General features: G+C 41.3%; 1 protein-coding gene across 1 annotated transcript in view; it reads left to right on the plus strand.

Annotated features, from left to right (window-relative positions):
* CNTNAP2 (contactin associated protein 2) overlaps positions 1 to 16,448 on the plus strand; it is a 1,870,188-nt gene that overhangs the window by 1,751,672 nt on the left and 102,068 nt on the right. The window contains exon 21 of the mRNA XM_014858430.3: positions 438 to 531. Coding sequence (XP_014713916.1) covers positions 438 to 531 — 94 coding nt within the window. The remainder of the gene's footprint in view (positions 1 to 437; positions 532 to 16,448) is intronic.

Below are 16,448 nucleotides of genomic sequence, written 5' to 3' on the forward strand. Positions count from 1 at the left end.
TGTAAGCTGATAGTACCAAAAGGTGAAGAAAACAGGACAATAAGAGGATCCTGAAGAAAATTCATTGCTATGGGTGTAGCATTTTCTGTCTCAGAGGTCGACACTGGAGATCGGATCCAGCAGATTTTACTCTATTAAAATGAGCAAGGATCTTCATCCAGCGGGTAAATTATCCCCAGAAAATGTGCCTAAGCTGGAGATCAGTTCATTTGGGCCTTCATTTAGCGAGCTCAAATCGTTTTCAAATAATCCCGGCGAGGAGTAGATGAACATCCCATTTTCTCAGGCTGGTATTTCAGAGTCAGCGCTGTGGCAATAAGCTATGCGAGATATCCGGAAACCAGGGTTCAAAGAGTGACGTCACCCCCCAGGAAGATTTGATTCCAGTGCAGGAGAGCGACGTTCTTCTAAAAGTGTCTCTTCTTTTCTTCCTGCAGCTTGACCATTATCCTTCTGTGAGTTACCATCTGCCAAGTTCATCTGACACGCTGTTCAATTCTCCCAAGTCGCTCTTTCTGGGAAAAGTTATAGGTAAGAGTTTGGGGTAAATTGCTCACGTAATATATTCTAAAGCTACTAATTCGCCTTTGAAATACATTGTGATTTGTGCTTGGGGTTCTAAGTCAGTGATGATACTGGAACCAACATTGTTTGGTGTGTGACATAAACTAAAACGTAAGTGAAGCTGAGTCTCTGCTCCCGGCTTCTTTATGTAAAATTTGTTCGTTGGTTTATTAAAGACCTCTACCTACTAACAATATTTAACTTTACTTTTTTTTATTCTAAGCATATCAACATGATTCTCTCCTCTTCTCACTCTTGAGAAAGCTACCTGGTACTATTTGCAAATTAGAAAGCCAATAGGAATTGGAAAATTATAACAGAATATCCTCCCCTGTGTGTGATTGTGAATTTAACAGTCAACCCTGGCCCTTTACTATAAATCAGTGCTGTTAAGATTAAAATATAGATATGCTTGGTTAAATATTTTTAAATGATTAATATAAAGCCAATGAATTTTTTTTCTATGAGAACATACATTGTGAACCCAAAATGGAAACAGTAAGATGGTGGATAATGTGCAGGCCAAGGAGGAGGTGACTCTGTGTCAAGTGGATAACAGTGATCAGAATGGTATTAATCCTGAAAAGCACTCACTTAAAAAGATGGGGGAAAATAATGGGGAGAACAGGATACCCACCTATAATAAAAACAATAATATCCGCTTAGGTAGGACTTCTGCAGGCCAAGCTCTGTTTTAAGCACTTGAGATACATGAACTCATTTAACCTTCATAGCAATTGCAAGAGATAATTAAGATTATTATGCGAGAGAATGCAAGATTAATGTCTCCATTTTACAGTTGAGAAAACTGGGGTACAGAAAGGTTAAACAACCTCGCCAAAACCACCTACTTAATAAGTGGTGGAACCATAACTTGAACCCCAGCAGTCAGACACCTCCCTCTCTGCTCCTAACTACGGTGCTGAACTCTCTGTGCTGACTGACTTAGAAATGAAAGGAGAAAGACAGAAGAAGATTTTGGCAGCAGAGGTTGACCAGTTGAGGGATGAGCCCTACATCTCATGCCAGAAAGTGGCCAAGAGCAAAAAGTATTCCTGGACTTAGAACCAGGACCATGCCAGGCAAGACAGCAGGCAAGCAGAGTTGTATGTAAGGCCCCCAGAGGGAAAGACCACACCCTCAGTGAAAAGACAGGAAGGGGTGGACACAGCTCAGTCAGTGGGTGGAAGTAGAAAAGAAATGGGGACCAAAATTCATTGACCACCCATGTGTAGCAGGCATCGTGCTAAACATTTTACATGTGTAAATGTGACAACTAAATGTTACAACAACCCAGTGAAGCAAGACCTGTGATTATTATCCTCATTTTACAGAGGAGGAAACTGAAGCTGAGGGAGTCAATTTGCAGAAGTTGTTTAACTAGTGTGTGGCAAAGCAGAGTTTTGAAGGCAGGTCTCTCTGACGAGAGTCCACGTCCTAAGTAGATCAAAAGGACCTGTCCAGAAGGATGCAAATGGAAATCGAGTGACGCCTTTAATTAGCAACCAGACATGGCTGTTCAGTGGAATAGAGCGTTGGCATTCATAAGGCAGATATCCTGAGACATTGGTGATGCCCAATACCACCAGAGGCATTCCTACAATTCAGTCAAGAATAATCGAAAATTTTAAGTGCTCCTTCATGGCTGAAATGATTCCATCCAAACAAACTTTACACTATGACACTGTGATATTCCTAAAGACACTACACTCTGATATTCCTAAAGCAACATCCACCATGAACATACCTGAAACAATGGGCCTCGTTACTCCATAAACCTCACAAACTCAAGTTTTGACAGGAATGGTGGGTGATTGCTGCGTTCCCTCATCATAAGTAACTCTCTCTGGCTCATTAAGGTTTCAGGTCACGTGATTCAGTTCTCGCTTTGGTAAACTTACAATATACAGTGTGGCAGGGACCTTCAAGTTCATGAACAAATAACATCGTAAAGGCAACATCCTCTGTAACTAAGAATCTACTGTGCTGTCAATCTGTGCCAAGCTAAAAGCATGACGCAAACCTCAGATGTGCAAGGGTTATACCCAGAGTTTTCTGTACATCACAGGAAATTGTGCTGTGCACATAAACTTACTGTGTGTGGCGATAAGTTATGAGAAGAACACATAAACACCTGTAAGGAAGTCACAATCCCAAGATGGACATGGTGTCATGTGCATGAGAGTAGGTTGGGCTCCTGCTACAGGTCCCCAGTGCACTGACTTCCAGCAGAGACTGACGCTCCGCATCAGCCCGTGAGCTCCCTGCAGACCAAGGCAGCGTCTCTTAGTTCCACTGTATCCTCACAAGGAGCGAGTGCTCAATAAATATTTGTTGAATTAATAAAGAACAAAAGGAAAAAGAAACGAAAAGAATATCCTCCTAGAAATATACTGCCCAGTGGGAGGGCATGGATGCTGCTGCTGATACGATCAATGAAGTTAGCACAGAGGCAGGGTCTGTAGTTCTCACACACCTTGCAATCCGGTTTTTCTAACAGCAGGTGTCTGATAATAATAGAGGAGAAAGAATGTAGGCTTTGGAATCAGGCAGAGCTGGTATCTTAGACAGCTCGGACTGCTGTAACAGAAGACCACACAAAAAACAGAAGCTTGAGGCCAGCCCGGTGGTGTAGTGGTTAAGTTTGCACGCTCTGCTTCAGCAGCCCAGCATCGCAGATTCGGATCTGGGAGTGAACATGTACACCACTGGTCAAGCCGTGCTGTGGCAATGTCCCATATGCAAAGTAGAGAAAGATTGGCACAGATGTTAGTTGAGGGCCATCTTCTTCACACACACACAAAAACGTGTTCCAGTCTTGTGGGTGTCGTAAAAGAAAAGCAAAAAAAAAAAAACAAAACGGAAATTGGAGCTGGTCCCGTGGCCAAGTGGTTAAGTTCACACGCTCTGCTGCGGCGGCCCAGGGTTTCACCAGTTCGAATCCTGGGCGTGGACATGGCACCACTCATCAGGCCATGCTGAGGTGGCATCCCACATGCCACAACTAGAAGGACCCGCAACTAAAAAAATACACAACTATGTACCGGGGGGCTTTGGGAGAAAAAGGAAAAAGAAAATATTTTTTTTTAAAATGTTACAAAGAGTAGAATTAAAAAAAAAAAACAGAAATTTATTTCTCACGGTTCTGGAGCTGGGAAATCTGAGATCCAGGTGCCAGCAGATCCAGTGTCTGCTGGGGGCTCTCTTCCTAGTTTGCAGACGACCGTCTTCTCATTGTATCCTCACATGGCAGAGAGAGGAAGCAAGCTCTCTTGTGTCTCTGCTGATAAGGCACTAATCTCATTCCTGAGGGCTTCACCCAAAGTCCCCGCCTCCTAATGCCATCCCATTGGGGGTTAGGATTTCCACATATGACTTTGGGGGACGCAAACATTCCGTCCAAAGCAGCTGGTTACATTTGAATCCACGCTCTGCCTCTCATGAGCGTTGAAACTTTGGGCACAATACTTGAACCTCCCAAGGGCTGGCTTCTCTCGATTACAAAATGGGGACACGAATGCCTACTTGCAGGCTATCGTCTCCCTGAGGGAGGAATATGTTGTCTTTTATTTTTTTTTTTACACCAATCTATTTGCAGCTGCCAGATCAGTGCCTAGCATGTAGAGCGTACTCAAAAAATATTTGCGGAATACATGAAGTACTCTTTTAGTATTAAGCTAATAACATCTTAGGAAGCATCCAGCACAATGCCTGATACATAAGTAAAGAAAACTATTACCAGGTTTTGATGCTGGCTCCATATCCGTCATTGTGGTATCTGTTTTAAGTGCAGCGCTCTCTGTAATCCTCCCGACATCGCCCCAGACCACTGTCACCCTCATCGTGTGGAATAGGGAACCAAAGCTCAGAAAGCTTTTCTCAAAGCAGGTTTCCCAACAGCAGGACTGTTGCCATTTGGGGCCAGATAATTCCTTGTTGTGGGGGCTTCCTGTGCATTGTAGGATGTTTAGCAGCATCCGTGGCCTCTACCCACTAGGTACAAGCAGCACCCCCCAGTTGTGATCATCAAAAATGTCTCCAGACATTGCCAGATGTTCCCCAGGAGGGCAAAGTCACCACCAGTTGAGAACCACCAGCTTAACGTCCCCCAGCCAGTCTTTGGTGGAGCTGGGATTTGAAACGAGTGATGTTTGACACCAAGAGCTAGGCATGGCTTCCTGATAACACCTGCCTCTCTCAGAATGGGGAAGCAAGAAGGTTTGATACCCTGAGGATAAATTCTGTTAATACGATCAAGGAGCTACCGTGAGAATCAAAAAAGACATGGGGGTGACCTGGGGAGGCTAATCATTGGCCACCTCTTCAAGCCAATATTCTTTAAGTATTTGTTCTTTCAGTAGGGGCAGGATTGGTGAGAAGCATTTTTAAATTTCCCTTTGAAAGGGACGTATACTTTAGTGAGAAACAACCAATATGCATTCGCCAGCTAGGTAAATATTCATCTGTGAAGACGGATTGAACTTCAGATATCTCATGTACACTAGTGAGTTTGTGACACCCCCTGGGGATCAATGCCCCCAAGTTGCTGCATAGCTGGGTCAGCTGCTAATCAGAAACTGAGCCCATAGAAGAACAAAAAGGAGATGGATCTAAATAAATAATATGACTCCACATGGAGCTCTGTGATGAGCACTGCTTGAAAAAGGACACATAAAAAGGATGGAAGAAGGGGAACCCAATCAAGGAGTGTCATCGTTCTAAAGGGAACGGAGGAAATCTATCCTAGAAATAAAAGTGTGATCACTGTCAACCAACATCAGAATTTTAGAATGAGTTGTTACATTTCTGAGTCCTTCAAGAAGGAAGTCAGGATCGCTAGCAACGAGCAAAGCTTCACAAAGTATGAATTTCAGCAGACCTGGTTATGTCCATTTTTCATCATTTACTGGCTGACTTTCATCGCAGACTTTATGTATCTGATTTTCAGCAACAGATTTAATAGTCTCTCAAGAAATCTTTAAGTCAGGAGAGAAACACAACTGGAAGCCTGCAGCAGAGTCTTCTGTTTACTCATTTTTTTTTCAACATTACTGTCAATGCCTTGGATGAAGACACAGATAGAAAGTTTACTAAGTTTGCAAATGACACAAAGCTGAGAGGGATTGTTTAATAAGCTGGATGATGAAAAACACTTCAAAAGCATCTTGACAGGCTAGAAAGATAGGATAAAAATAATGAGTTGAAATATAATAGAGATAAACTTAATTCCTGTACTTAGACCAAAAATAAAAGCACATAAGTAGAAGATGGAAGACTCTTGGTATCATGAAAAAGACTCAGGGGGTTAGTTTGATGGGGAGTTTGATACAAGCCAACATTACGTGCTGATAGACTTTTAAATAAATATAATACTGAGCTACGTTAATAAGAGAATTGTGTCCAGAGCAAGGAGCACAGTCGAACCCTAGCTGGGATGTCATGGCCTGTCTTAGACTCCTCATTTTAAAATGGATGTTAATCTTCTGAGGAGAAGACCAGATAGACAAAGGACCCATAAAGGAAAAATCAGAAGACCTGGAGATAGTTATTCAGAAAAAGATATGATTTAAGAGAAGTGGGAGAATCAATCTTCGATCTTTGGTGAGGGCTGCGTGAAGGAAGGCTTGGACCCTGTAAAGGCCACTCGACGGGACTAAAGTAGACAGTGAAGGAAGATTTCAGGTCCCTGCGACAAGGAACTTCCTAAGGATTGGAGCTATTCAAAGATGAGTGGCTGCTATTTTGAAGTGGTAGACTCTTCATTATTGAGAGTATTCAACAAAGGCTAAATGGAAATTTGTCTGTACTTTAAGGAGTTTTCTGGATTGAGTGAAACCAGATTAGCTAAAGCCTAAAAACCCTTGAAACAATTAGATTTATAACGGGAGTAATTTTATTTTTAAAAACGATGAGAAATGCAATGTTAAAGTAGAGAAGTTTCTCCTGTTTCATGTGAGAACAAAAAGGATAATTATATTCAGACTTCCTTTATATCATACAGTGCTATGGATATATCATGGATATGAATTTAGAAAAATGTCACTATACCGCCCATCACATCACTAGACATTCAGTGTTATTAAATATACAGCCTCTGTTTTCAGGATGGCATATCCATTTTATTTTTAATTTTAGAAAATTAATTCTGAGCCCTCTTTATTCATTTTTTTCAAATTAACCATTTGTGCCATTGTTGTAAATCATAGTAATATAAAATCATAATCAAGTAGATCTGTTTTATAATAAAAAGGCAGTAACTCCTTTGTGTAAATTTGAGAAGCTGTGCTTGAAAGAAGCTGAATACTAATACAGAGTAATCATTGCTTTACTGATCATTGCTATTTCTGAGTGGCAATGTCTAGGGTGGTAATGTTAATGGAGAACAGCTATCCATTTGAATTTAATATAGTTTGTAAGGCATATTGGTCCCAGACCTAATATTTTCCAAAATACCCTTATCTGAAGCAACTCTGATAGAAGATGTATTGGTAGCCACTACATGATTTCCATTATAATCTAAAATGTGAATATTATAATCTGTTGACAAGAAATCCTCATTCTAGGGCTTTCCAAAGCTTTCTGGAACTTTGGCAAAGCCTCCTTACCGCAGGAAATGACATACTATGTCTTCATTCATTGGTGAGGTGGTATTCTGTGGTAGGTGTTATGCTATTCACTGAACATTTCTAGCCAAGAAGTTATGAGTAGAAAAGACATGTGCAATTTCTGGGCTAGAACATTTGGTTGCTGGTGCAAGACCCCCTGGAGTCCTTCTGTCCCTTTGGCATAGTGTCTGAGAAACCTCAAGACAGTGGTTGGTCCATCAACTGGGTTCCTCTGTGACCACAATGAACAGAGACTTCTGTTGACTCATGATGAACCTATAGTATGAGAAAGAAAAAAGCCTTTGCTTTTTTAAGCTACCAAGACTATAGGGCTATTTGTTACTGCAGCCCAACCTAGCCTCTCCTGATTGACACATAAGGATTGCAGCTAAGAACAGCCTTGCTATCACACACGTGGGTTTACAGTCTTACTCTGTCACTTACAAACAGTATAACTTGGGCAAGTTACTTGATATCTTGTACATCTGTTTCCTCGTGTGTAAAATAGGAATAGTAGCAGTCCCTGCTTCACAGGATTCAGCACAATAATACGTGCTTAGCAGGTAGCACCTTAGCAGGATCTGCCACATGGTATGGGTGTGATAAGCATTAATTATTTTTATTGAATCATAATTAAACAAGTATGAAGTCATCATTTGTCAGTACCAGGCATTATACACATCGTTGGAGTGTCAGTAGTGTCCAAGACAGGCAGAGTGTCTGCCTTTAGAGGGCTTACGTTCTAACTGGAAGAAAGAAGCTGATGAAAAGGCAATGAAGTAGAAGGACACATGGCAGGAAAAATGGAAGATGGGGTACAGGATTCTTTGGGAGCAAGTAGGAAAGGGACTTAACCCAATCTAGGAAATGAGGGAAGGCATACCAGCGGAAGTGACATGGAAGCTGAGACTGGAATGGTAAGTTAGAATGCTCTGGACAAAGGCATGGGGTGGAGTGGAGGGGCTTTTCAGTTCTCTGTTGCTGTACAACAATCCACCCAAAACTTTGTGGCTTAAACAGTACTTTATTATTTTGCACAATTCTGTGGCCCAACTGGATGGCTGTTCTTCTTCGTGTGGTCTTAGCTGGGGCATGAGGATGACTATATGGTCCAAAGTGGCCTCACGCACATGGCCACGCAGTAGTTTAGCTGAGGCTGTCAGCCAGGAGCCTCAGTTCTCCCCCGCGGGCTCCACAATGTGGCTGCTTGGGCTGCCTCCCTGCACGGCAGCCAGGCTCTAAGAAGGAGCATTCCAAAGAGCAGAGGTGCAAGCTAGAGATCTCTAAGACCACGCCTCAGAAGTTATAGACATCCCTTTTACCACATGCTATTGGCCAAAATCTGGGCTCCAGCCCACATTCCAGGAAAGAGGACACGGACTCTAATTCATCATGGCTTAGTGGCAAGGTCACACGGCAAAGGCGTGGGATGGGAGGCATTGCTGTGACCATCTTTGGAACACAATGTGCTATGAGGGCAATCTGAGGAACCACACCAAGTATCACTCAGAATGGATCAAACTAGAGTATGAAGAGTCCAGTGATAACAAATGCAGCAGCAGTAAGCAGGGTTCAGATCAAAATAGACTTTATAAGTAAGTCCCAATGTCCCAATTTGCCCAGGACAGTCCCAATTTCCTCCTGCCGGGACAAGAGTGAATTATTAGCAATGCCCATATTCACTCTAAAAACATGGCCCAGTGTGGATTGATAAATGGTACAATCACCTACCTTGTTTTGGGGCCTCCCAAGAGGAGCCCTTGAGATCAGAGCTCCAGCCCATGTTCCAGGAAAGGAGAAGCATCTTAGTGAAGTAATGGAAGGAGTTGAGGAGATGAGGAAGGGCAAGGGATGAGGATTGGAATACAGTTTATTTGGGAGAGGATCATCAAACACTCACCGTTGTGGGCACCCAGTGGCAGAACCATGGGAGACAGTGCAGACCATGCCCCAGTATCTCCACTGAGGCAGGCAGAAGCCAGGGCGTTGCTCCACCTCCTCCCCCACACGGCACACGTGAGGGCTGCTGCCAGGGGTATTAACTCCCCAGCAGTTCTGGCTTTCCCTGCGCTCCCACCCAACATGCCCCCCAGGCCGGAAGAAAGCCCAGAACACAGGGGGTCACAGTCAGTGTCTTTGGAGTCAGCGGTGAATGCAGAGGCATAGGGCAGGGCCCTGACAGCATCTGCCATGTTACAGAATTTATTTACAAGTCATGTAAGGCTTTAATGTTATACTGGAGGCAAAAGGGTATCATGGAAGGATATTTTTTATCAGAATAACCTGATCTGATTGACGTTTTAGGAAGATAACACCATCTGCAGAGTGGAAAATGCATAACGGGGAGGGAGTGAGAGGCTGCAGGGAGACCACATTGGAGGTTGCTATGGTTATAGCAGAGTGGCACATTGTAATGCACAAGACAACTTGCAGATGCAGAGAAAACACAATGTCTTTATTTGTCTACGATGATCTGGTGTTCCTCCTGGATAGCAAGGGCAAAGAAACCAAATGCCCAGTCTGGTTCACAGCTGAGTCTGACTTGATCATTTCAACGGTCCCTTCCAGTTGTGCTCTGCCCCCCTTGAATAAAAATGTTCAGTCCCTCAAGTGGCGTTCCCCATCCCCTGCTTCCCGGTGTGAGACGGCGACCAGGTGAACAGAACACAGAAGGGCATGGGCAGGAGATGTTGCAGCTTCAGTGTCCTTTTGATGTCATCACAGGGAGGGATCTGCATCATTGCTGGTCCTTCCTTGCTTTTGCATGACCTGCTGGCCCCCAGCCCAGTGTCCTGTGTCTGCTTGGCCACTGGGTGCTCTTCTGGCCTTGGACAGTAAAATCTGTGTTTGATGAACTTGTTGTCCCTCCGACTCAGGCAATGCTCCCAGGGAGTGTCTGCCATCACTCCCTTTGCTTACTTCTGTCCCCTCAGCTCTCTCTTGAAACCCCTAATCTCTATCATGTCCTCCACCCTCCCTACGGCAGATGTCAGCACCCCCAAGGCAGCCTCATGATGGAATCATTGGCTTCATCTCAGAGTCCACTCCTCACAAGACTGAGAGGCTGCGGGGGCCAGAGATCCTGTCTGCTCACTCTTCTTCCTTCTCTTAAGAAAACTGGGTTGCCCCATGTTGGTGCAGGGCCCCCTGATGGCAATTTCTCCCCAGATCGCCAAACTGGGAAGTAGGACACGAGCCCCCTGCCCTCAGTCCTCTCCCTACAGGTGATAAAATTGTATAGAATTCAATACACACACACACGCACACACAAACAGGTACAAAATCTGAATACAATCAGTGAATCGTATCAATCTCAATATCCTGATTATGACATTATACTATAATTTTGCAAAATGTTTCCTTTGGGGAAAGCTAGGCAAAATAGGCTAGGGCTCTCTCAGTACTATTTCTTATGCCTGCATGTGATTCTACAATCACCTCAATACAAATTTCAATTTTACAAAAAGCAATAGAAGTAAAAGAAGATGTCGTACGCACTGTTCTCTCGAGTCCTTTATTCACAGTCTGGTATTTAGTAAGTGTCTACTAGGAGCTAGCCCCAGACCCTGCAGGAGGGTGACTGACAAAGAAGAGGAGTAGGAAATGATTGCGCCATCATCTCCTTGTTCCCTCTTGACTTTCCTGCCTTCACCAGTAGAGATTAGGAAGCGTACAAGAATTAAATATTTATTTACAGCTTGGAATTGTGTAGTTCTTTTAGAGTTGTTATTGAAGGGAGTGATTAATGGAATGCACTTCTAAAAATAGAGAAGAAAATGTGGCGGATTGAACTGCCTGCTCCTACTTTCGGAGCGAGTCCCTGATAGCAACTTACCCCCTTGTGATTGATCTCCACTTCCCAGGAGTAGATTGCAGCGAAATTGATAAATGAACCCATGGCAAATAGTTAATTGAAATTTCTGCTTAGTTGCCTTTGGCTTTTATTATAATGATTAAGGAAGTAGTAAAATACTGATGAGAAAGCTTACTTATGTGATAGGCAAGAAATAATATTAAAACTGGAGAGAAGCGATTATACCTAATTTTTCATGTCCTAAAGAAAATTTAACATAGCCTTAATGTCCAAAATCTTCTCAAGGCTGAAGGAAATCTACTATTTAGAAGGAATTTGCCCAGTGAGTTTTAGTTGAAAGTTATCTTCTCATTCTTTTTTAATTGCCTTAGTAACTTTCATTCTTAGAAGTCTGTTGGGATTCTTTTCATTATTATCACCTTCACGGAATCATAGGAGGCCCCAGGAAATAATTCGTTTAAACATTGTCATATCGCAGCCGAGGAAAACAATGCCCACAGAGTTTAAGTAGCTGGGCCAAGGTCACATAGCAGGTTAGTTCAGTGTCTTTTCCAAAATAACATACTGTCAATGTCATAATCTGCTTGTCACACGAATGTGTCTTTAACAAGTGAAAATAATTACTGCATTACGATTAAAGACACACTCTCAGCATCAAGATAAAACATATGCAAAAGCGAATCTTTTATCAGGTTCAGACTGGAAGAGGAAAGTATGTAGAGTGAATGTTAGGAGTGCCAGCTCTCGTGTCAGATGCGTGGGGTTCCAGCTGTCCTGTCTGCTGAGGGAGTCTCAGCAGGTGTCCTGAGGATCTGGGCTTCAATTTCCTTCACTGTAATTGTGGGTAATAGTGGTACCAATGGCATACACTTTGTTGTGAAGATTAAAAATGGTCTCGTGAGTGTAAGCGCCTGTCACAGCACCAGGTACATAGTAAGCAGTCGGTGCATCTCAGGCAGCGTTATTACGTCTAATCTTTGACTCATAATTTCTTTTTTTTTTTGGCACCTGAGCTAACAACTGTTGCCAATCTTCCTTTTTTTTTTCCTGCTTCTTCTCTCTAAATCCCCCCAGTACATAGTTGCATATTTTAATAGTGAGTCCTTCTAGTTGTGGCATGTGGGATGCCACCTCAACATGGCCTGACGAGTGGTGCCATGTCTGCGCCCAGGATCCGAACCCATGAAACCCTGGGCCGCCAAAGTGGAGCGCGCAAACCTAACCACTCGGCCACAGGGCCAGCCTCTGTAATTTCTAAAAATAAAGGAAGGGCTGACCTCAATACGGAGTCACTCATAAAAACAAAGACTCAAACAAGCAATGAAAACTTTGGGAAACAATTGAAAACAAATTCATACCATCATCTCTGCCTGGTTTTCAAAAATTAAATTAATTTTTATTAATGAAAACAAACAAAAAAAGCATGTATCATTAAAATGCAGTGAGAGAACAGAAATTCTGTTTTCATGACATTTTTGGTATTTGCTTAAACCAGACTGTCAAAAGTAGGGGACCTATTTCTGTCCCGAGTCTTCTGCTGACCTGTCTTTGACACACAACATACATTTGCATACCCAATTGTTTCCAAATAAACAGACATTTTGAAAGCCAAAATTTCTCTTATTATAACATCCGGAAGTATTCCAAAAGAGACAGAAAATTTAATTTCTTGTATACATACAGTCAATTATCATTACTCATAGATTTAATAATTGTGAATTCACCTACTTGTTAAAATTTATCTATAACCCAAAAGAAGTATTAGTGGTACTTTTATGGTCATTTCAGACATGCACAGAGAGCAGCAAAAAGTTTGTCACCAGCTGAGGTGAGTGGAAAAAGGCAACACTGCTTTCTTGTTTCAGTTCTCATGCTGTAAAAAATTGCCAAATTCTCAATCTATTTAGTACCATGTTTTGAATTTTTGTGTTTTTTTGGTGATTTCACTGTTCAAAATGGCACCAGGATGTAGTACTGAAATGCTATCTGTTCCTAAGGTGAGAAGTCTGTGATGTGCTTTACAGACAAAATATGTGTAAGATGAGCTTCATTCAGGCATCAGTTATAGGGCTGTTGGCCATGAGCTCAATGTTAATGAATCAACAATATACATTAAATAAGGTGTCTTTGAACAGAAACACACATAAAACAAGGTTATGTGGTGATTTGTTGATGAAACGTTATGACCAGCAGCTCGCAGGAACCTAACTCTGTATTTCCTCTAGGAACAGCGGTTCACTATTCGCTAATTCGGTATTCACAGTGACTATATAGAGCACAACTACTGTGAATGATGAGAATTGACTGTAGTATTTTTAACTCGCTATCACATAAATCTGATGATACATTGTATTTGTATGGCACTCTACAGTTTTAAAAGCCCATCTATAACTATTACCACATATGATGCCCATAGAAGTTAAGGTAAGAGTCGTTATTGCTCAGCAAAGTAGAGTAAGAGGTCCAACCAAGGTTCCCCAGGTAGAATTTGATCTTCTCTCAGTCTATGACATCTCATTGTGCCTCCTGCAGCTCAAAGATTGGCTGCCACTCGGTATCACCACCTCTTAGGACCCAGGGAAGGAGAACATGGTATGTTTTGGGGAAAGGAGTCTGGGCTACAAAGACCCTTTACATGATCTTGCTAATGGCCTAGAATGTAAACCCTGGAGACCTTGAAGGTTAACACATTGAAATGAAATCAGGTCACCCTTCATTTGAATACTCTGAAGGACAAAATGGAAAAATTCAGTGAAAGATGGACAGCAGAAGCAGAGTTAGCCAGTAAGTCAGTGCTCTGGACATTCCTCCAGCAGCCTTCTGGCCACATTTGGGGAGGCTGGCTGCCTTGAAGACCTTCCTATAACAGGTGAGGGAAGAATAATGAAGTCATAGAAAAATAAGTGTTTGCTTGGAAGAGTTATTCATCTCTTAAAAATCCATAGAGTATGAATAATTCTGCCATAAAGAAAAGCTTTAAATGTTTATAACAGATATTTCATATGACTGCTATGTTTTCTAGCTGCAAGCATGGCTAGATTTTGAAAGTCACACCTCCATGCTCTGGAAATAAGATAGCTAGCTTCTGTGATCTAAGTAAGATTTGTTTTCTGCTTTTAAATGTAGCTGTTAAAAACAATAAAGTATACTTATCTAAGGAAGCTCATCTAAAAGAAAATTTCAATAATTTTTCATTCATAATTCACAATCCTTCGGCCAGGTATATTCATTCTCAAACTATTATCCCCTTCTTTATTGTCCATGGGGAATTAGCATTTGAAATATGAACTCAGGGGATAAAGCAAAGTCATAAATCAGAAATGAACCAATATTCCATTTTCCTTTGTCACTAGAGTCAACTTAACAGACTATCCTTCTGTCTCACCTACAGTAACTAAACAGATAAAACAGGGAATGATGTCTGTTGAGTGCTTACTAAATTCACCTTGTGAGTAAGTACCTACTTAAATCCCCACTTGATAGATGAGGAAAGAGGAACAGAGAATTTAAGTGGCATGTGCCAAGTCATATAGCTAGTAGTGGAGCCGGGATTCCAGGGCGAGTCTTTCCGTGCTTGTTTGTTTATTGTCTGTGTTTGTTTAATACAACAATCCTTGGCACTGGGAGACAGAAATAGTGTATTTATTTGACATTTCAAAATGGGTATCATATCAGTGTCTGATAACATTGTGCCCTCCTCTCTCCTTTCCCTCCATCTCCTCCATTGATCATAGTGTCCTCATCAGCTTTCAGCTGGAGGAAATCTCCAGGCTGCCTACAACCCTGGGATAGTGACAGCCTGGGCTACCCACACACAGAAAGACCTGGTTTCAAAATCCTAGTTAATATGGGAATGAAGTAGGAGGTAGGGAGGAAAGGAAAGTCAATAAGTACAAGTTCAACACAAATCATATGCATAAATTAATTTTTTGTGGGCCTAATTAGTACTTTTTAAAACACTAAGTTTTTATAGATTTTTCTTACTATTAGTCATATGGATCAAAACTTAAACATGTAAAAACCTTTGAGTTCTTTTTTTAATAGCAAGTTTATTTAATTAAAATTAATATTACATTAATAGCAAGGCAAGATACAAGTGGAGTCATGGTATTAATTTAAAACAAAGTGACCTAGTCCTGCAAATGACTTACTATCATGTGGTTTAATAGCTTGAAGATTTCATTTTACAGCCTTTTTTTTTAAATTTAATTAAGTGACTCTATTTGTGTTTTTTTAGCAGTTTTAGGTTCACAGAAAAAATGAGGGGAAAGAACAGAGTTCACATACCCTTTCACCCTTCCTCACACGCGTCCATAGTTTCCTCTATTATTAACAACTTGCCACATGATAGCTATTTTTGGTGTTGGATACTTACCACAGCATAGAACACATGTTATAAACGAACAAATATTGATACAGTATTATTAAGTAAAGTCCATAATTTACCTTAGGGTTCACTGTGTATTGTACATTCCACAGATTTGGACAAATGTATAATGACATGTATCCACCATTACAGTATTGCATAGGCTAATTTGACTACTCTGAAAATCCCTCATGTTCCAAATATTCTTCCATCCCCACTCCCGACCCCTGGCAGCCACTGATCTTTTTACTGTCTGCACATTTTTGCCTTTCCCAGAATGTCATATGGTTAGAATCATACAATATGTAGGCTTTTCAGATTGGCTTCTTTCACTTAGCAACATGCATTTAAAGCTCCTCCATGTCTTTTGGTGGCTTATTAGCTCATTTCTTTTATTGCTAGATAATATTGCAGCCTTATTTTGCTAAGGGGAAAAAAAATAAAGACACTACATTTGAACAGCCATTATAGAAAAAAGGTGGAAGTCAATAAAGAAAAACAGTTGTTCAACTTTGCCCATAAATGTATAAACCTCACAGCTCCTTGACCAGTTACAGGAATGGTAAGCTGGATGCCACCAATGGAGTGTTTTCATTTCATGCTTTGTGCTCTGTTGCCCGTCCTTTCCTGACTTACGCTGATAATCATCTTAATCCCAAAGCAACTATTTTTAACAAATATGTATAAGTCCTTTTAAGATGACATAATGCTATTAAATTAAATTATGAGGGAAAAATTACACTAATAATTAAGTTGATTTTGCATATTCTGTGAGCCTATTCAGATTATGAGTTACTTAACAGTCCTTATCTATTTTTGAAAATTGTTGCCATCATTTCCCCTGCTTCCTTGCCAAAGAGTCAAGCATAGCTAATTCATTTGAGGTATCTGCAAAACCTTTCCATAAAAACTGAACACTTTTAGTGTTCAGAGAAATGACTCATAAGCCACAATTCAATTAAATTTAGCAAATATTTCTTGTACAACCATTAAATGCTTGAGGTTGGCATAGGGACCTGGTTTTAAACTTCCTGTTCATTTTATTTTGACTTTTTAATAAGAACAGTTTAAAATATCTTCTTGCACAACAAAAGAAGAA

Source organism: Equus asinus, chromosome 1 (genome assembly GCF_041296235.1).
Source record: "Equus asinus isolate D_3611 breed Donkey chromosome 1, EquAss-T2T_v2, whole genome shotgun sequence".
NCBI lineage: Eukaryota > Metazoa > Chordata > Mammalia > Perissodactyla > Equidae > Equus > Equus asinus.